A 21,484-nucleotide genomic window follows, 5' to 3' on the forward strand; every position below is an offset into this window, starting at 1 on the left:
TATGTGTTTAAAATGTGCCGTGTACAGTGTTGGGAAGTAACTGAAAACATGTACCGAAAATACATATTCCAAATAATTTTAGATTCTAGTGCAGTTACTCCTTCATTTAGTGGTATTATGAATAGTAACTTTTTGAAAATCTGAGGAATACATTGTGGTATTTGAGCACACAATTTAGGCTTCAAATGACACAGAATTAGTGAGAAATTTAGAAACTGCCGCTCTTAAAGTGAGAGCAGATGCAATTTGTCCATCTCATTTTTGATAAAGGTTCTTTTTTATAAATAAATGCACAACAAATAGTGAAACAAAAATGAGAATCTGTTTTAATCCTATGTCACACTTTCACCCTATAATAAAGTGCAACTCAGCGTGAAAGTATCCAAGTGATCAGAATACAGTTCAGTTAAAAATACATTTCAATGCAGGTATTCAATATTCTGTTACTAAATACATCTTCAAAAAGTATTCTTCCCATCACTGACAGTAAGGAATATGAAAAACAAAAACAAATCATAAATGGAAATACCTAGAAAAAATCAGATATTTTTACAAAATGCTGCAGCCCTGACGGATTACACCTGATGACATCACGAGGTGAAAGGAGCATTTAGCTTTTCTTTGCAAAAAACAAACGTTAATCCAAGCATGTTATTCCATCCAAAACATGTTTTGCATAAAATAGTAGGCTACTTTTGATTATTTGTATTGCCTTGATTTCAGTGCCTTTTGTACTGTTATGCTTAAATTGTATGTGCATATTTTGTAATAGGTCTTGATATGTCAGAAGCAATTGCAATAAAAATAAAGACGAATGTTAGTAAGGAAATGTTAGTCATTTTTTGTTTCGTTTTTTGTACTTCATAAACTTAAAATAAAACAGAAACAGATGCGAAAATGACTGTACTTGCAAATGAACTTTGTAAGGGTTCCTAATCAAGTTCACTAGTAAGACAGTTGACATGTATCTTCTTCTAATTCACTTCAAGACAAACAATAGCAAGCATAGTCCTTATTTTATATTTGTACATTTAAGCCACACAAACAAATAAACTACATTAAAATATAAAACAAAACACCTTTGGTGTGAGTTTATTTACTCAATCTTAACACTGTGAATTTAAAAAAATCATTGCTAGTGCATGTGTGGGAGTAACAGGCTGTGCTTTACTTGGGGGAATAAGACCCTGTCATGATTGTAGAACATACTTTAAAACAAGATTACATTGGAAAAGGCATTTTGGGAAAGTAAGGTTTTTGGTTGTGTAGATAAATAGCCCAACAGTGTGTGCAAGCAGGCACTCAAGTCCATTCCTTTTTTTAAGTTATAAAATCTCAGATTAGAAAGTATATTCTTCTCCAAGCAACGCATTCATTACATTTAAAACTAGGTTATAATAAAAGTGCAAATATAACTTAATTTGAATTGAGGAATTTGTCAAATAATCTATAAAGTTGAGTGAGTGGGCTTCTTCCCAAACTGGATAACTTTGTGTAATCCATTAACAACCCGGTCCCAACTCCTTCAGGTTTATGTGCTCTTGATACACATAATGGCTGTATGACACTGTCGCTGTCGAGTCAGTGATTTGCAGTGTGTAATCTGGTCAAATTGGCAGTCCATAATAGCCAATATGGTGTATTATTCTGCTGAAATAAAGTGCTACCTAAAGGAGCTCAGCAGTTGCAGTCAGATTTGTTCAAAGTGCCTTGGAGCCCGATGATGCTCAAACAATTGACTCTTTGGAGCGATTCTTCACCCACAGCGAGCTGCTTAAGGACAGCAGCACTGGCTCACTGTGGGATCGAGGGAGCAGCAGCACCACTCTCTGATTGGACTGCCTCCACTCATTGTAAAGACGACAGTGATACCTAAGAGACACCTGCAAAAAAGATGCAAAATATCCAAATCATGTACAAGCTCGCTTTTATCTTTGATGATGTAACTACAGCAATCTTACAACAACATAATTGTATATTGAATTAGGGACAAGGATCAACACAAGATGACAAAGGTAACTTTTATTGTTCCCTGAATCTTATCAGCAAAAGGCAATCCTGTCTGTAAATGTGCAGTGGTTGGAGACGGTAATCACATATTTTGTAATTGTCATAAAGTTAAGTTACATCACTGAATTTAAAGCTAGGGAACCTAATCATTATCAAAACAGTGAAATAAGAAAGTGTTAGCTGCTGGAATAAAGTCTAAAGAATAAAGTAGGTGGCGGTAATGTAACACTTGGATACCAACAGCCATAAAACACCAAAGAAGAAGAAGAAATAAGAAAGTATGTATTTTAACCTTTCTTCCAAAGGGTTTGTGGATTAGTTCTTGGCTTTCACAAACCCTTTGGCACATCACTAGTATTCACAAGCATCAATTGTTTTTGGCCACTAGCACAGCTTTAGAACAGCTTTTTCAGACACAAAAGAGAAACAGGCTGATATCCTACACTGCCCATCTGCTCTCAACCCAAAGTGTCCAAAGCTTCATAGTCACTCACATAGCTTTTTTTGTGTTTTACAATACAGAATTTATTCCAGCTTTAAAGGCAAAAACATTGAGGACGATTAGTTTAGAACACATTCTCAACTATGTGTGACACTCACCAGAGTCCAGAAGAGGTAAATGGTAAAGAGGGCAACTGTAAGTGCAATGAGTCCCACAGCCTCCAGTTGGCTTGAGAAGTGTAGATGGTCTATGGCACCTTGAAGGCACAGCCAGCCAGAGATAGTAGCCAATGGTGTAATAAGCAGGAAGCACACCATATCACCAAACAGTGTGCGCTTTTCCTGACGAAGCCCTGGGTTGTGGAGCCACTGAATGAAAGCTTTCTGATAAGTGTCTAGTTGTTATAGGAAATACAACACACAAAAGTAAATGTCCACTGTTACCTCCAGCAGCCCTCTGGACTTCTTCTGCACAGTGAACTGGTAGTTGCAGAGCTCACAGAAGCTGGTCCCTGAGGCAGAAAGCCAATGCTCCAAACAGCTGCGGTGGATGGTGGCCATAGTCCCCAAACATTCACATGGGGACAGCAGTTTCTCTTGCAGACCTCCTTCATGACAGATACGGCACATAGGGTTCTCTGGCACAGCACTGGTAGGGCGTACAAGAACGGTAGTTATGGATACGTAAAACTGCAATTAATTGAAAATTTCAATTTATGATCATTAACAATTAAAAATGCTACATAACTGAGACAGAAATATTATATTAACACTACAATGCGATCTCTCCCACACAGGTCTAGGCTAGAGAACAGGTTTGATTATGATTGAGTGTCTGCTTATGATGTCATAAAGCAGACACTATGGTCTTGTATTTTAGGATTGTAGGATTTTTTACACGTTTCCACTCCTTGACATTTTCACCGATTTCAACAAGTTATACCTCTTTATGATCGCTTTCACCGTCTTAGGGGGGCTATTGCTTTTGACATTTTTACATACCAGAATATTTTTCAGTATTTGCAAAAGTAAATTGCTAATGCTAACGCTAATTATCGTCTCTACAGGGAGGGGGTACAGCCGGGTCACCGAGGCTCTCTCTCCCCTCTCCCTTTTTCCCTGCTCAGGTCTGCGTTCAGCACGATCTTGCAATTTGTCAGGACAAACAACTATTTGAGTGGCAAACTACGCAATCATCAACTGTGAATTACTGAGCGTCATTGGTATGCCGCAAAACGCAGCAGAAAACATGGCGGGCGGGACGGCTGAATATTTTTGCAAGAAATATTGAAAATTTGATTGAAAATCAACAACACATGTAGTACTCTGACATACATGTGTTACACAAATGCAGTACCTTTTCCACAAATTTTGCACATTACACTTCTTTACACAACTAAACTACATGTTGTTGTTGTTGTTGTTGTTGTTGTTGTATGGCGGCTGGTATCCAAGTGTTACATTGCCACCAGACTTTATTCTGTGTTTCAAAGCCCATGAATTCCAAGCAGAACAGACTCGAGCATTCCATGGAATGAACATTCCATTCCATGGCTCGAGTCTAACAAGAATAAAGTCTTTACTACACGCGTAGAACTTTTACGCAAGAATTGCACATTATCTAGTTTTATCTGCTGTCTTAATTTAAAACGCACTGATGCCCTATCCTCTCTCTTTGTGAATAATTGTTTAATAAATGGAAGTTCAATTATGATTGATATAATCATGGAAACTATATTTTCCAGAATCGTGCAACCCTATACTGTATACAAACACTACATTGACAGCTGTTTAGTCTATTAATAATAAATGAATGCATCTTTGACACCTTAGAATCCTCTACTTAAACTCACCACTGCTTTGTACAAGGCTGGTCATCTAATTTGTCCATAGGCTGTGTGTAGCAGTGAGACAATTCACTAGTGGATAAACTGCTGTTGTCCATCGTTTTGCCTGGCAGAGGAGGCTCATTGTTGAAGCTGCAGACAGGTGGAGAATCCAACTCACTTTGAGATCTCAAATGAGCTGAAAGACACTGATTAGGCAAAACCTCTGGCAGTAATGTACTTCGACTGGTCATTCTTGGGGTACAAAGTGAAGATTTGGACACAAAAAAGGCCTTAACTGAGGTCTTGCATCTGCAATAAGAGGGGACAGAGCCAACATTAAAATCCAAACTAGAGGGGAAAAAATAATAATAATGTGTGTAATGTTTATGCTATAAACAAGCTCATAATATTCATAATTAAGCAGAAAGCTACATTTCACGCTAAACATGGTTGTAAAGTAGGTCCTTCCAGTGTAAACACTGGCTGGCTTGAATGCATTTCAACGGGAGTGAGCGTTAGCCTACAAACTATGAAACACCAGGGCTGTTTTGGTGTCAGCACACACGTAACACCACAGCCTCGATACAAAACACTCTTCCGGCAGTGTGTTGTGTAGTTTGTGCATTTAAGCGCTGCGCGCACAGTACACACGAACGACCACGTAATAAATATTTTACACATATAACACTATTTAAGACAATATTATACCAACACGTAGCGGGCCACAACAGACTATATAGACATTTTATGCAATCCCGTGCAGACGAAACACTTCCTGTGGAAAAAGGACGACGTGTTTACCTCTGCTTTACTCCGACTCTTCCCCGAACACACAGTACCTTGCGTGGGAACTCAGGCTGCAGACTTGTGACCCATGCACGCGAAAGCCCCCGTCGTGCATTTGTCGCGTCTTACCTTGATACGCTGTGCTCATCAAAGTGTCAGACACAAAGAGGATTACGTACTTTTGACGCCGTAAAGCTTTTGTACGTGCGTTTCCAACTCTCAACTTCCGTTTGAGGCAGAGACGACAACATGACTGTGCCCTGAGTATTGACTGACAGGCGCTCTTTGTCCTAATGTACATACAATAATGCTGCGGTTGCTGGCTAAACTCTAATACAGGATATCAATGGATGTATATTCATTTTTATCTAATAATAATACACCTTTTCTGATTTCTGAATAATAATAATAATATTGAAAAAAATAAAGAAATAAATTAACTCTGCTACAGGACGCCTATTCTGCCCAGCTCTGGCCATCACAACAACTCCCGTAAACATTCACAACACAAAACAGTAGCCAGACGAAGAGTCAATTACAGACCTGTTGCTATAGGAAAGTGTAATTACAATGACACATGTTTTATTATTTAATGGTGCTTAAAAAAAAAATTGAGACTAAGTATGTGTGTGGGCAGAGATAGGGGTTAGGTGAAATGGAGCACTCAAGCCTCAAATGCATAACACCAAAGGATTACTCAAACATGCATCAATCCATCAATCAATCAATCAATCAAAATATTACAGTAGAAAGCTGCTGAAGGAACACCCTTGTAACATGGCACTATTGTAACAAGCTCACAATGGTACCATTGTAACACGCTCATAAAAGTGCATGTTGCATGATAAGAAGAAAAAGGAGCTGAGCCAATATATCAATATATTTTACATTCACCTATTAGTTCAGGGTCTTATAGGAGAATGGAGACAGACTTCAAGGGAAATTACTTGGATCATAACCAGAAGAACAAAAGTGGAGGCAGATTGATGGATGCTAATGTCCCACCCACCAGTGGAGGCCTAAGCTGCCTGTGTCTGAGCCGACCCGAATGCCTTGGGATTCCTTGATAAGCTGTTGGAAATGTCTGTGGTGAGAGAACTTTGCAGTTGACCCTTTGACCCAGTCCTGGAAAAAATAAATAGATAAATAGATAAAAATAACTAGTGTTCATGGTAGGCTTTGTAAGTCATGCCATTGGTGAGCCAGTTCATCTTGTCCAACCGCTCTTCCACTTTCCCTATTCACACATAAGTGTGTGTGTGTGTGTGTTTGTGTGTGTTTGTGTGTGTGTTTGTGTGAGTGTGTGTGTTTGTGTGAGTGTGAGTGTGTGTGTGTGTGTGAGTGTGTGTGTTTGTGTGTGTTTGTGTGAGTGTGAGTGTGTGTGTGTGTGTGTGTTTGTGTGAGTGTGAGTGTGTGTGTGTGTGTGAGTGTGTGTGTTTGTGTGTGTTTGTGTGAGTGTGTGTGTGTGTGTTTGTGTGTTTGTGTGTGTGTGTGTGTGTGTGTGTTTGTGTGTGTGTGTGTGTGTGTGTTTGTGTGAGTGTGTTTGTGTGTTTGTGTGTGTGTGTGTGTGTTTGTGTGTGTGTGTGTGTGTTTGTGTGTGTGTGTGTGTGTGTGTTTGTGTGTGTGTGTGTGTTTGTGTGTGTGTGTGTGTTTGTGTGTGTGTGTGTGTGTTTGTGTGTGTGTGTGTGTTTGTGTGTGTGTGCGCGTGCGCGTGCGTGTGTGAGGAAGATTAGAAAAGCAATCCTGCTTGAGTTTCCAGAAAGGCCAAGTATCATTTGGCTGCAGAGCCGCGGTGCGGTAAAATAGCCCAGCAGTTTCGGGGGCCACGGCACGGCCATATAGCCTCATGGCTAACCCTAACTTTAACCCTAACCTTAACAATAACCCTAACCCCGACCCTAACTCCAAGACCTAACCCTAACCTGGCGCGGTCTAACTCGGCGCGGTCAAATAGCCCAGCAGTTTCAGGAGCCGCGGCAAAAAATAACATGGCAGTTTCGCGGCTCTGTAGACACTCCCATAAGCAGTGACATGCAGGTTGGTATTTGTGATTGGCTAACAACGACCCTCAATGTCCTCTTCCCTTAGCCTATATTGAATTGAATGGTTTAGTTCAAGGGCTTTTAGTAAACGTGAACATAATAGTATTTTGCCTCACAGTTGTGCGGGCTTGTTGAGCCAGAAGGGAGGGGCAGCTGCCTGTTGTACAGGAGGAGCCTGTTATCTGCCGCCAGACCCGCTCAAGACTGACCTCCAGATCCGGCGAGCCTCGTCACCACACATGAGTGAAGCTGCCACTCTGCAGCCCAGTCAGACCGGAAACAGTCTGATCAAGTTAGCTCTCAGCAGATTGAATAATTGGACTTAGATCCTAAATCTATGAGGCACAATTGTAAACTTATTTATGATCTATCTACCCTACAAGTTTCCAGTTACCAAATAACATTCATTATCTAGCTGTGCTCACCCACTGCAGGACATTTCTCACTGTTATGAAATAAATAAATATTGGCAATTGTATAGTATTAAAACATAGTGTAATGTTACTTCAATACACTACTTTTGAACAGTAAAAGTACTGTCTGAAAACTCTGAAAAGAACAATTTCTTCTAAAGTAACTCAAGCAACCCTGAGTAAGAGACCATTTTCTCCAACTCTTCAACACTTTGAAGCCTTTAACACAAAACAACCAATACATAAAGACTCGCCATGGGTTTCAACTGCCTTTGACTTTTCGAGAGGACGTAGTTCAAAATATATAACATTCTGAATTAGAAACGGATGTGGCAGTGCGCAGCCTTTTATTTTGGCGTCACTGCGCACTGACTTCCGGGTTGTGTGTTTCGCTCATGGTTTCGCTTGGTGGCTCTGGGCGTGGCCTGGGCTTACATCACGAGCGCACTGTGTTTATATCACCTCAATGGACATGTAACAGTGAGTATACGTGATATTGCGTGATCCAGACGCAGGTATGGTTTTGTCTCTAGGCTGGCTGTCAGCTGCGGCCGCGGGGATTTTTTCTGTGCATATTCTACAGAAGATATGTTTCCCGTACTTTTGGAAGGACCTTTTCTTCCTGCTTAAAGTGATGCACTACGGTGTGAAACTGGAGGTCTACAAGCTGAGGTCTGAGGTGTGCACGGTGTTGGACAGGTTTATCCATCAGGCGCAGCGCATCCCCGACAAGCCCTTTGTCATCTTCGAAGAACAGACTTACACTTACCGGGACATAGAGCAGCGCAGCAACAGGTTTGCCCATGTATTTCTCCAGAATACCAACTTGAGGAAAGGACACTGCGTCGCATTACTCATGAGCAACGAGCCCGACTTCTTGTGCGTCTGGTTCGCTTTGGCAAAAATTGGATGCTCCATAGCTTTTCTCAACACCAACATCAAGTCCAGGTCTCTAATGCACTGCTTTACCAGCTGTGGGGCAAGGACTCTGGTGATGGGATCAGGTAAATATAAAGTGTTTTCTTTCTGTGTCAGAAAGTATTATTCTGCAATCGTGATATTTAGTTATACTTTATTATTCAATATAGGCCCATTGTAAACTAAAAGTATCTCCCGCCCAGTTCCCACAATAAGTAACTTATTGTAAAACTGCACGAGTGGCTCTGATCTAGTGATTGCAGCTGTTGCTGTGGCTCTCGTGGCTCCCATTAAGAGGAGTGCCAGTGCTGCTGGGTATAACCTGCTTATCAACCTTTATCAGATAAAACAGCCTCATTATATTCTTATCCAAAGGATGGGTTTATTTAGTTGATTCCTGTATTTTTTCCCCAGCTATGTTTGGGATGTTGTGACTCTAATAAGAGTCAATATGCTGTGTGGACACGTGACAGGATAACAGCATGATGCTGGTTTGAAACACTGTCCTGAAAAGAAGTCCAGAGCCACAGATGGACTTGGACAGAGGATATGATACATCAGTTTTCTTTTGGTTTCAATAGCAACATACCTCTTTTGGAAATTATAAGAGTATTGATGAGGTCATGGTAGAGTATTTGTTCTGTCCTAAAACACTCTGCCTGTGAACCATTGTGTATCAGCACTAGCACTATATGATTTTAACTCTACACCAGCTATTACTAAACCACATATCTCCACCGTACAGCTGCACTTGCTTTCACTAGTTTCTTATGGAAAGCATTTATTTTGTTATTATCACTGCGTCTGAGAGGGTTTTCTTTTGATTGCATATGCAAAATAACAACTAAAATAAAACTTTTACATGTGTGAGTTCAGCATTCATGACTTCATAAGTTTTTCCATGTGAACATGCAAAGAAAACATATTGGTTACTTAAAGTATTATTGATTATTGTGATTCCATAGAAATGGCAGACCTCTTAGATGGCTTCTTGACCACTCTGCTGGAGGACAACATTGAGGTGTGGGCCATGAAGAGGAGCGCTGACCACCCACGTGTACACACTTTGTTGGATAAAATTGATGCTGCTTCTGATAAACCTGTGTCTGCAATACATTTGACCACCAACATCAAAGCTCCCACTCTGTACATCTTCACCTCTGGAACAACAGGTGTGTCTGCTGTTACATTAATAATCTTTAAAATACACTCTTTTCACTCAACAGTTGTTTCTAAAGAGGGCTTTATTTATCTACAGGGCAAGGTGCTAGTTTTGTGCATGGTCCCTTTGTCTTGGAGTCTCAACCACCTGTGTCTCGTGGTTGTGTTGGCAACAGGGCAAACACTATATCCCACTGAGTTGCAGTTCACTAGGATGTGTTTATCTGATCAAATCAATGTTTGTCTGTCATTAGGCTACATAGATAATGAGTCTATACATAAATGTATTATATAGATATGTTGACCTAAGCATCCATACATTTTAGAAAAGAAACACATATAATAATAATAAAATGTATCAATATTACTACTACCTCTACTTACTACTATTACTACTACTATTGTCACTCTTTCTGTTCATATCTGTCGATCTTACATCTTTGACACGGTGGTCCATGTACGGAGCTGAAACTGTGACACTAATGAAGCACATTTAGGGTGCTTCACACTCACACATTCACCACATGAAAATTTTAACTAAACCAGGACTAAACCTGGACTAGACAAAGAAAAACAAGAACTAGAACTAGAGCCAATGCTACATCAGGACTAAAATGGGCTAAATTTGGGACCAAAAACCTTAGGTGTTCTCAACCGTACACAGCATTAACACGTTACATTATACTGTGGACAGCTGTGGGTTTCAGGTTCCTGTTTGTAGGCTCAATTTACTTTACTTTAATATACTTTTGGCCATTCAAAAGGTAGATAGATATAAGTCCCTATAATACCCCAGCCCCTGTTTTAGTCAGAAGAACCACCCTGTCCCCTTTGCTCACGGTCAAACAACAGTGTCAAAAGTGGGTTTAATTGATGTTTTGTGTGGAACATTTCAATATGTAATTAAGCATGAGTATTCTACTTGTATTGAGCACTGTGCACCATGCACATACAAACTTAAACAAACAGATTTACATGAACAATTAAACTCAATTATTACCAGTTATTCTGAATTTTAATGACTTAACTGAATTGCACTTTGAAGCTACTGTGGCCAAATAATTTTCCTTTGTCTAAATCTGAAAATGATTTTTTTTTTAAACTTTAAAAAAGCAAAGGCAGTGTTGTACATGTGTCACTAGGTTCCTGGTCTGACTGGAAAGTATCTGTCTCAAAGCAGAAGCTAAAAAAGAAGCCCCCAAAGTATGGCCCCAGTTCTCAGTTCCTACTCTGTATTTATGTGCATCAAATGTCTGGAACTGGACTGGAACAACAACAACAACAAAAAATTGAAAAAGGTTTCTACAGTCTGAAAACCCCTATGATGTCTGTTGTAGGTCTTCCCAAGGCTGCAGTGATCAGTCACCTGCAGAGCCTCAAAGCAGCTGGAGGATTCTGGGCATTTGGGGGGACACAGGACGATATCATATACATCCCTTTGCCACTTTACCACAGCGCTGCGTCACTCATTGGTATAGGAGGAACCATTGAGCTAGGTAAGTAAAGAGTCATAACCATTTCTTTGTTAATTAAAAACTGCAATATGCTACAAAGAAGTTGCATAATGTGCTACTGTAAGTCCAGTTTTCTCCCTACAGCCATGTGTTTGAGAACATGCAAATGCTCGTGAATAATTTATTTTTTGTAGCTTCACCCAATCTCAGGGCTGTAACATAGCAGAAGATTACAGTTTGTAATGAATGACTGTTTGTACAGAATGCACTGAATGGAAAAGCAGTTTGATTAGGACATTTGTGATGCCTGTCCCAGAAAACGCCGCGTGCTTAGACCAATTACATGCTTTTGGCTCGCTTTTAAAGGCGCTTCAGGGAATCGTGACAAACATCATGCTCCTCACTGACCACTGTGTAAAGAATGGTCCATCAAAGTTTTCTTTTTTTCCCACTTGAACTCAGAACCTAATTACAGTAGATGCTTGTGCAGCTCTCGATTATGAACCCTTCTTTGTTAGGATGAGTTTGTTGCCCCCATCCTCACAGGCCTGCTTACGTAATTCTAGTTCAAGCAAACAAGATTTTAAATGCCTCCCGTTCAGTGCCCTTCATCTACGTACACTGTACCACTGTTGTTGTCCTCATTGTGGCGGAAGTCCAGACTTTTTTCACAGAGGGCCGCATTTTGAATCTTATATGAAGCAGAGGGCCACAAACAATCCAACAATGTCAAATTTGTCACATGTGAATCGTTCCAAATTTTGTATTTGACATTGTTTCGATGTTGTTGTTTGAACCAACTTAACAAAACATTGGTCTGAGTGCCGCATTTGGCCCCCGGGCCTTAGTTTGGACATGACTGGTATACTGTATATAATGTATACTGAATACCTGTCAATGTAGTTTGTAGCCTTTTCCATCACTTGGTCTAATCAGAGTATTGTATTGTGAATAAAGAATACTTTCACGTTGAGTTACGTTACAGTATATTATTTATGTTTGTTGCATTTATTTCTACGATAAGAGAAGTTTTAACACAAATTAAAGAAGGACAAATCGCACTTTTTTTTTTAATCACTAATTCTGTGTAGTTAAAAGGCTAAATTCCGTGGTCAAATATTGTTATATGTTCATTTGATCTTTAGAAATGTGACTGTATTCTGAATACCACCAAATGCAAGAGTAACTGTACCAGTATTTTCAGTACATCCCATTTATATATATAATTTACATCCCAACACTGGTATAGCAACAAAAGACGAACTAATCTAATTTGTTGTCACTGAGAATTTTACAAAGTCATTGTCGTGATGGTTTTGTGTTTACAGTGGTTTATTAAAGGTCAGAGTACTGTGTTCTTAAAAATGTTTGCTTCGTTTCAGTATTGATTTGTCCTCTTGTCTGGAACATAGTGTAGTGGAGAAAACGGTTGAAAATGTCCTTGCACAATGTCAAGTCAATAATTTAGAAAAACAGTCTCTTTTGAGTGATAGTGCCTTGTTAATGAATGTACAATTACTCAATTCCACTGTATATTTTGAACAGGTGCAACTTGTGTCCTGAAAAAGAAGTTCTCGGCATCACAGTTTTGGAAAGACTGTCGACAATACAACGTGACAATCTTCCAGTACATCGGAGAACTCTGTCGATATCTCTGCAACCAGCCAAAGGTACTATAGTCATATACAGCATGCTTCTTGACAATTGATGAGGACGTTCCGCGGGAGAACTTTGGATTTTTATTTCTTTATTTCACAAAAAAGGGAACTCTCAAGCTGTTAGATATGTTGCACTTATAAATAAAGCTATAACCCACTTATTTCCAGTCAAATTAATCATACTGGGAGTAATCAGCGTCAGTTTGTTTTATAAAAACCCACAAATACAAAAAATAAAAAAATAAATAGGACTTTTACCAGTATATAGATTCCGCCTGGACTTCGTTACTTTATTACAAGTCCCTAAATGTACCTTACCTTCAGCTTTAAAAAAAAAAAAATCAGAAACCCTGCAAATGCTATGCCTAGGTCAATCAGACCATCCTCCAGACACCAGCTTTACTCTGATTGTTTTCACAGTTTTGAAATATGATTAATATTAGCAAAGTGTTTTAGGAAAAAAAGGCCTCCAAGGGCAAGGGCACAAGGGGTTAATGGATTTTAAGCTTGATTAAATATGGCACAGTATAAAAGCCTGAACCCGGGACAATCAATGAGTCATTCATAAATAAAAAGAGGCACTTTGTGTGTGTGGAGTTGCTGTGACGTTGAAATAAATGTGGAAAACGTACAACCTTCTCTTTTGTGTTGAGGTTGTGTTCAGCCATGACTTAGCACAGGGACAGATGTGTCCACTGTCAGGGGCAGGGCCTGTTCTCCATGAAGCACCACTGAGTTCTCTTTCTCACCAGTCTCTGCTATAGCTCTGTGTGGGAGGGTCTGATTGCACTGATTGTTCAATTAAACATGTGTGCACATACTGCAGTATTAGGCAAATGTGTATGTCATCTGAAATTATAGGGTCAGACTTTTTGAAGTCTGCACAAACTACTCTGATAGGCTTCACATACTATTACACAAAAGATAAATATCTACTCTACATTATTGTTGTATGTATCACAGTGTCAACTGATATATGGTGTGCAGTACAGTCTCGCTCTGTAAATATGCAGGTTTTCCCTGTGTTCTCTCTCTTTTCTTACATGAATTGTTGACTCCAAATTACCCTTAATTTACCCAATTTATTTATTATTATTATTATTATGTGTTAAATGTTTGCACCATACTGCCAAATCCCATTCCTAGTTGTGATTTTTTGTTCATTGAAAATGACAATAAAACTTGTGCACAGGAGTTGGGTTGCATGCAATACATAAAAATGCATTTACTAAGCACATGGAAACGAGTTTGCGCTGGTATGGAAGAGTTTCTGTGTAAGAGTGCTGCTGACTGTGTAGAATTTATTCTTCAAGAGAAAGAAAACTTTCAGTTAAAAAATAATTTTGTGAATGCAGAACATTATTATTGGTGCTTATGTCGGTGTAATCCCTCATTCGTCCAGGAGTGTTCCATAGTAGAAAAAGGTTCAGTTGTAGTCATCAGGACTCAGTTTAGAAAAAGCTAGACGTTTCGACTCTCATCCAAGAGTCATTGTCAATAAGCAAATTTAGGCCGGGAACTCAGATATTTATACTATTCTGTGGTAAGTCCAGCCTATCGGACGGGCCCTCCTGCAGTAGAAAACATTTTTTGTTTCAACAGAAACTTGCCTTTTGTTTACAATCAGTCCTTTAATGGGCTATTAGTCTCCCCTTTGTTTTTGTGTGACCCTGGCACCTGATTAGCATCCGAATGTCCTGGACCTCTACCTCTCCAGAGCTTCAAGATTCCATTATAAATTTGCTTATTGACAATGACTCTTGGATGAGAGTCGAAACGTCTAGCTTTTTCTAAACTGAGTCCAGATGACTACAACTGCTGCTTATGTAGATCATCACCTCTAAAACATGTAATCTTCTTTCGATTAGACAGAGCTGGACAAGGTCCACAAAGTGCGGATGGGGGTTGGCAATGGACTGCGGCAAGATGTGTGGAGGGACTTTCAAAACCGTTTTGGAAATATAAAAATGTGTGAGGTGTATGGTTCAACAGAGGGAAACCTCTGTTTCATGAACCACATTGGCAAGATAGGAACCGTGGGGCGCTCCAATTTCATCTACAAGGTTAGTCCATTGTCCAAAAACATTTTTGAAAATGTCATTCTCACAGACACTGGGGAAAACATGTTTAGGCATTATGAGTACTTTACATAGCTGAAGTTTTAATATGATTTAATCAATAACAAGGGAAAGTGAAAATTATACTAGAGTTAGAGAGATAAACTGTATTTATTTTATGAATTTCAAACTATACCATACCATCTATTACATATCACTCTTGCTCACAGAGTATGTACTGGTGCCAGTCAAAGTAGTTTTATACCTTAGACTACTTATATCCCTGTGTTTGCATACACTATTTGAATCTGCACAGACTTCTCCAGAAGGCTATAAAAAGCTCTCACAGTTACATTGTTAAACTAGAAAAGCTATAAGTAGTTTACTAAGGTTCACCCTAAGGCAGTGTTATGCATTTGGGATTAGAGAGAGACTAATATTCAAGTTCACGCACAAGGGGAGATACTTCTCAAACATACTGACTGGGTTTGCATGTTTATAAGTAGGTAAATAATAGGGCAACACATTGGGTAGGTCTTTAGTACCCAGAAGTGTTATAATTTACTTTGGAGTCAATTTTGAGTCACCGTGTGGTCACTTGGTTAAATGGGATGATGCAGCGTATTATCCTCTTTAATCCTGGTCTGTAGAGCCAGTGTTAATCAGCCCGAATCACTATGGCCGCATGTCTTCACTCTAATCTATGACCCCAGCTATTCCTAGACACACATTACAAAACAATGTTATAAAAGCCACATTACTATAAATACTATTGTGTGACAGGCTTTTGTGACAGATATGCTTCTTAAACGAAGAGAGACATAATAACGGATTCAGTTTAAGTTCCTTTTGGTGTATTTTCATAGCTCCTGTTCAAGTATGACCTGGTGAAGTATGATATGATTCAAGATGAGCCAGAGAAAAATGTACATGGTTTCTGCAAACGAGTAAAACATGGTGAGAACAAATGGGAACATATTAGCACTTTTTTTTTTTTTTTCAAACATTAACCATCACTATTTATTTCTCATGTTTCGTGTGTTCAGGTGAAACTGGGCTACTGTTGTCAAAAGTCAGTGCCCTGAGCCCTTTCTTTGGGTACGCTGGTAGCAAACAGCTCACAGAGAAGAAAATCATGAGGAATGTATTTGTCAAAGGAGATTCCTACGTGAACACTGGAGACCTGATGGTTGAGGACCAGGAGGGATTCATATGCTTCAGAGACCGAGTCGGCGACACCTTCAGGTACCATTCAAGCTAACAATAAACCCAGAGAAAAACATACAAAGCCTGAAAATGCAGTCATTTGAGATATGTTCATGTATTAATAGCATTGTATCAGCAATGATGATGTTTTCTTTTTTATAATTACTTTTTTTAGAACATAAAACAACAAAAACAAAACCAGGCAGAAGCAAGATAAGTACAAATGAGAAAATAAGGGGTGGTAACCAAAGAAGAGGAAGCTAAAGTACATTAAGTTCAAAGGTCCAGTGTCTGATGAATTTGTAAATTTTAACAGACACTGGAAAGAAAGTATGTTCCAAAGATATCCATCCATTATGTCCATGGCAAGGGTTTTGAGACCCCTGAGTGGAATGGTGGAATGGAATTGCCTTGGACAGTCCCAGGGATGACACTTTCAATATGATTAAGCGCTCCCTCTTGTGGTCATTTCACATTTGACACACATCACCACATTATTTTGAGAAGGATTATTATTAAAACATTATTATTATTGTTTGTTGTCTTGTTTTTGGCTTGTTTAGGTGGAAAGGTGAGAATGTTGCTACAACAGAAGTGACAGAAATTCTTGGTCTTGTGGACTTTATTCAGGAGGTGAATGTGTACGGAGTGGAAGTACCAGGTGAGATTCAGTAGCAGCCACACAACATTATTTAGGTACTTGAAGTTTGGGGGTGCAACACTTTACATTTGCAACAGCATATTACTTCTTATTAGGTGTAAAATATTTAACAGTCACAGCAATTTTGCCATGTTAAAAAATATTATGAATTATTCAACACGTCTGTAGTGCTGATTTAATTATCAATATTATTGTACCATCCAGTTGCCTTGTAAAATACACCTTCACACCACAGGGACCACAAAGAAGCACACATTTCAAAGTTTCTCCATTGTTATAAAAATATATATGTATAATAATTTTGACCCCAGAGCTACTTGTGGTTTTGTTGTAACTGTAACAAGGCAGGGCACCCTTCAGATTACAGCATAACCCTTCTTATATGTTTGTTGTAGATTTAAAGTGGCGTTGAAGTGTTGATTTAGTAAAGATTTACTGGTACTAACTGACTCACAGTTAAGAAAGGTTTACGGTTACGGTTGGATGATATATGGGACCAATATTTGTATCTGTATTTTTATCTGCATCATCATCAATCTAAAGAGACTGTATATTGTTTGGGCCAAACAGCTGCCTTAATCATTTGAATGACACTTTATTTGAACCCTTTAGTGTGGTAAATGTACAGCACATAATGTGAGTACAAAGTTTGTGATAAAACAAAGATTTGAATGAGTTAAAAGTAAATTGAAATTAAATTATTTGTGGAAAATAATCTATATCTGTCCCACATTTCAGCCCTAACATATTGGCAGTGCTTATCGGCAATTGATTTCTCTGGATTCAAAACATTGACAATCAAAAATATAATTGGGCAAGTAATTTCAGAATCAGAATCAGAATCAGAATCAGAAAGGGTTTATTGCCATAGTCAATGAAAATAATTCACAAACATAGGAACTTGTCTTGGTGATGCGGTGCACCAACACTTACAGTAACTGTATGATTTAGATGTATTTTTCTTCGCTTTAGGCCATGAAGGGAGAGCAGGAATGGCCGCCGTGATTGTGAGACCAGATCATACTTTTGATGGAGAGAAATTATTTGATTGCACGACCAGGGATCTTCCAGGTTACGCTCGACCACTCTTCATCAGACTGCAAGTAAGAAACGAAAAAAGCTGTAATATTATTAAAGGTGTGCTACGTAACTTTTCTGATGGAAGGTCCACCACCTGGTTGTCTCCATGGAGATGTATGTTGAATATAAAGCCTGGACCACAGTCTCACTCACACACTTTGTAACAGGAGGTGATGGAGATGACCAGCACGTTCAAGCAGCAGAAGTTCCACCTGGTGCAGAATGGTTTCAATCCATCCACCATTTCTGAGCCTCTCTATGTTATCGACTACAAACTGGAAAGCTACATCCCTCTCACAGACGCAGTCTACCAGAGCATTCTCACAGGGGAGAGGAAGCTTTAGGCCTCACTGTGGCCACACATGAAGGAGGATGCCTTTTAACTCTGTCCAGTGCAGTATTTAGCTTTTCTTCTCCTTCTTTGGAGTTTTATGGCGGTTGGTATCCAAGTTACACCGACTGTCTATAAACAATAAGCTTTGAATGGATGGTGGAGACTCATTGTCTATGAAGAATGTATACATATCAATAAGACAATCTGTTATGGATTCTTTGTATTGTTAAAGTTCTAATCTATGCAAAATACAACTCTTCACAAAATCTTTTTAAATTAATTTGGAAAGGAAAACAAATCACATCTGATGACCTGATCTTTATTGTTTACGATGGCTTGATTCCTTCTAGGGATTTATTTTCAGTACAAAGCAAACAAAAATATGATATTGGCTACACATTTCTAACATGGTCTTTGTTTATTCTGTAAGTAAGAATTTGCGAATCCAAGTGGATCAAAAATGCAATGCACTTAATATACTCAACCCTCTTTTTTATATAAATTATGGGAAAACTTCAGCACAAGTAATTTATTTGGAAGTAGAAATGTCTTCAAGAATGTGTTGTATGTATCTATTTGTTTAATGCTGTGAACTTTATTTTACATTTGTAAATGGAGGTTTATTATGACTTAGTGCTGACATTTCGAGCATAGCCAAGTTACACCAATGTGTTAAAAGTGATGAACGTGTCACTGTCACTGGATATGATCACACTGAGTTTGATAAGAACATTCACAACTTACTGAGAAACATAGATTCAAGTTTCAAGTATAAGATATACTGTTATTTTTGTCTGTTATGGACACATTTCTGAGTGTTTTAAAAATGAAAATGTTTACTTTTGCGTTAAATAAATTACAGTCTTGTCTTTGTCTGTTTTGTGTTCTTCATATAGGGAATGTATGCCCAACTAAATACAAACATTTCATAGATTCACTGTGTAATGTTGACCAGAGACTGACGCTTATAACTCACTGGCTGTGGGTTAGAACATTTAAACTTAGCTACTGCTCATTGTTCTTTTTTCCTTTTATTGTGTGTATCTACAACACTTGATGCTAAATAACCATAGTAGAACGGTTACAGCTCTCACCTCCCAGTAAGGTGAAGATCATGGGTTCGATTTCCAGGCCAGACCATCCCATGATCTCTGCACGTCCTTCCTGTGTTACCATGGGTTCTCCGGCTTCCTCCCACCATCCAAACGTGTAATGAACTGAATGAATGTGAGAGTGAATGGTTGTGTGTCTGTGTTAAACCCTGCGATGAGCTGGCCCCTGTCCAGTGTGAACTAAGGCCAAAGTCACTGGGATAATAGGCTCCAGTCTCCTGCAACCCATATCGGGAACAAGCAGTAGAAGACATGGACTTTTATTAATATCCCATGCTTTTGCTCTTTTTCACACCATGGAAAGTATCAATTCCCATTGTTCATTTAAGGGAACTCTATGTGGATTTTCCATACTTCCCCTTTCTCCAAACTTTTCCCATACTGGAAATGTCTCATGAAAGAAGGACACACTTAAAGCAAAGCATTTATGAAAACGTCTTCTTTAGGATGTTTCTCCTGTAACCACAAGAGGGCGCAGCTAGATTTACAAATTGTGCATTACTACGTAATCCTAAATATATAGACGTAAAATTATACACCCATATGTGTGAATGAGTGTGTTTCCATTAAAGGGGACACATAATGTGCTCTAAGCATAATAGTGATACTTCATAATTAGTTTACCCTTGAAAGTTGTGTTTCAATTGAAACATGCACATTTGAGTCATCCAGATTGTCCTGCATTCAAGCCTTAAGTGCTGCGACAAATGTGCCTGTTCAACATCTGTTCAACAAACTTACCTGACACATTGCCTTCCCGTTAAAGAGTTTTCTTCTTTTATCAAGTTTATTAGTCAGTCTATTCTTTCACCTTCAGAAACACGCTCTCTGCCATTCTTGCGGCATTAATATTGACATACATAATGTTTACTGTGTTTAAGGGTTCATCTGAAGCATGGGCTCAGTTGTAAATGCAGGCTCCGCTCTCATGTGTGTCACCTCACAACAAGCCAAAGAGTCTGTGGGCGTCCAAAACTTTCCACTGACGAACAGGCACTGCCAGCTTTCTTTCGTCACCTTTATTTATTATCATATAGCCTATCACTTAGATGTGTTTTTCTTTGTCACATAGTTTGTTTTAAAAACTGTCTACATAATGTCAGAGGAGTCTGAACAAGTGTGTTTTGATGTAGCTTATATCATATAGGCATATAGGCTGTATGTGATAGTGAGGCTCCACCACACTGATAAAATACTGTCGCCTTTATCTGTCCTGGCAAAGCAGGGCAAGGTAAATTTATTTGTAGAGCACAATTCATACACAAGACAATTCAAAATACAAAAAAAATGCATTAAAGTCACAAAACAGATAAAGACATGGAAGAGTGCAAATAAAATCCTTTCAGTCCTGTCTACTCTAATTGGTCTGTTGTCTGGTGAGAGCCTGGCTTATGGTGGCTGTTGTCTTCATGGAAATGTGAGCTTTCTTCCACTGACAGCTCTGTGATTTCCTCTGAGCTGATACTTGAGACATTTTAGAGGCTTGAAGCTTCCCTCCCCAAAATAGCAGCTATTGGAGCCACAAAGAGCACTTTCTCTTGGTGGAAAAGGCTCACCAGTCACAGGCAGTGACTGCAATGCTAAGATGTGTGTACTGCTGAAGACCAGGGTAAAGTATTCAAAGTCATACAGCCTCTCTGACTGAAATGCCACATTTGTATGCATAATAAACTCCTCTGATGGCAAATAAATGCATGAGTACCAGCACAAATATAACTTGAGGCTACTATGTTGGTACTAAACACCTTATAAGTTCACAACTTGATACAAACAATTCCATAGTAGGTTGTAAATCATATGCTTTGTATTTTAACATGTCATAATGTTTGCTGGTCTTTAGTCGGTTTTGCTATCCTTGCTTGCACTGCTGTTGTATTGCATTGACTCAATGGAAGAGCACGCAGACTGGGTTCTGTCAATGTAACATTGATGTGTAGGTGACAGTCATAGGCACCGTGAGCCCACTGGACAGAGTCTGGGTTATTTCTGCCATAAGCCTGGGGTCTTCTCAGCTTTTCCAGGAAACACTCTGACACAATGTTTTCATTATATTTTATGCTGCAAACAGACATATTTAGGTTTAGTAATGTGTCCTGACAATCATCCAAAGTTATATGTGTTTTAAATTTTGGTCTAGATCAGTTACTGTTGGTCCAGATGAGAATTAATGTGATATGCTTTTGACACCGTATTATCTCGGACTATTAAGAAGCAGCAAAAAAGCAAGAACGTCTCTGTGGAAACAAGCAGCAACCTGCCTGGCTAAGTTACAAGTCAGCTCTGTGGAGAAGCAAGCTTATTTGCATTAAGGATATCTGTTTT

The 21,484-nt window shown here is 39.0% G+C and overlaps 2 protein-coding genes across 2 annotated transcripts; one reads left to right on the forward strand and one right to left on the reverse strand.

Moving 5' to 3' along the window:
• Nucleotides 1-1,705: 1,705 nt before the first annotated feature.
• LOC140367525 (E3 ubiquitin-protein ligase MARCHF3-like) lies at nt 1,706-5,299 on the reverse strand. Its single transcript, XM_072454041.1, has 5 exons — nt 5,196-5,299; nt 4,305-4,589; nt 2,896-3,100; nt 2,611-2,820; nt 1,706-1,883 (listed from the first exon to the last, which is right to left on the reverse strand). The coding sequence occupies exons 2-5, from the start codon at nt 4,529-4,531 to the stop codon at nt 1,728-1,730; spliced, it is 798 nt and encodes a 265-aa protein (XP_072310142.1). The 5' UTR covers nt 4,532-4,589; nt 5,196-5,299; the 3' UTR covers nt 1,706-1,727.
• Nucleotides 5,300-8,009: 2,710 nt separating this feature from the next.
• On the forward strand, nt 8,010-18,919 carry slc27a6 (solute carrier family 27 member 6). Its single transcript, XM_072454040.1, has 11 exons — nt 8,010-8,525; nt 9,405-9,611; nt 10,938-11,096; nt 12,600-12,724; nt 14,581-14,775; nt 15,636-15,726; nt 15,816-16,014; nt 16,539-16,636; nt 17,609-17,739; nt 17,884-18,135; nt 18,171-18,919. Exons 1-10 carry the CDS (start codon nt 8,039-8,041, stop codon nt 18,058-18,060), a joined length of 1,869 nt encoding a protein of 622 aa, XP_072310141.1. The 5' UTR covers nt 8,010-8,038; the 3' UTR covers nt 18,061-18,135; nt 18,171-18,919.
• Nucleotides 18,920-21,484: the final 2,565 nt, after the last annotated feature.

This window comes from Eucyclogobius newberryi, unplaced genomic scaffold (genome assembly GCF_026437365.1).
Source record: "Eucyclogobius newberryi isolate DKJ021-1_F unplaced genomic scaffold, fEucNew1.0.hap1 SCAF_2, whole genome shotgun sequence".
Classification (NCBI taxonomy): Eukaryota; Metazoa; Chordata; class Actinopteri; order Gobiiformes; family Gobiidae; genus Eucyclogobius; species Eucyclogobius newberryi.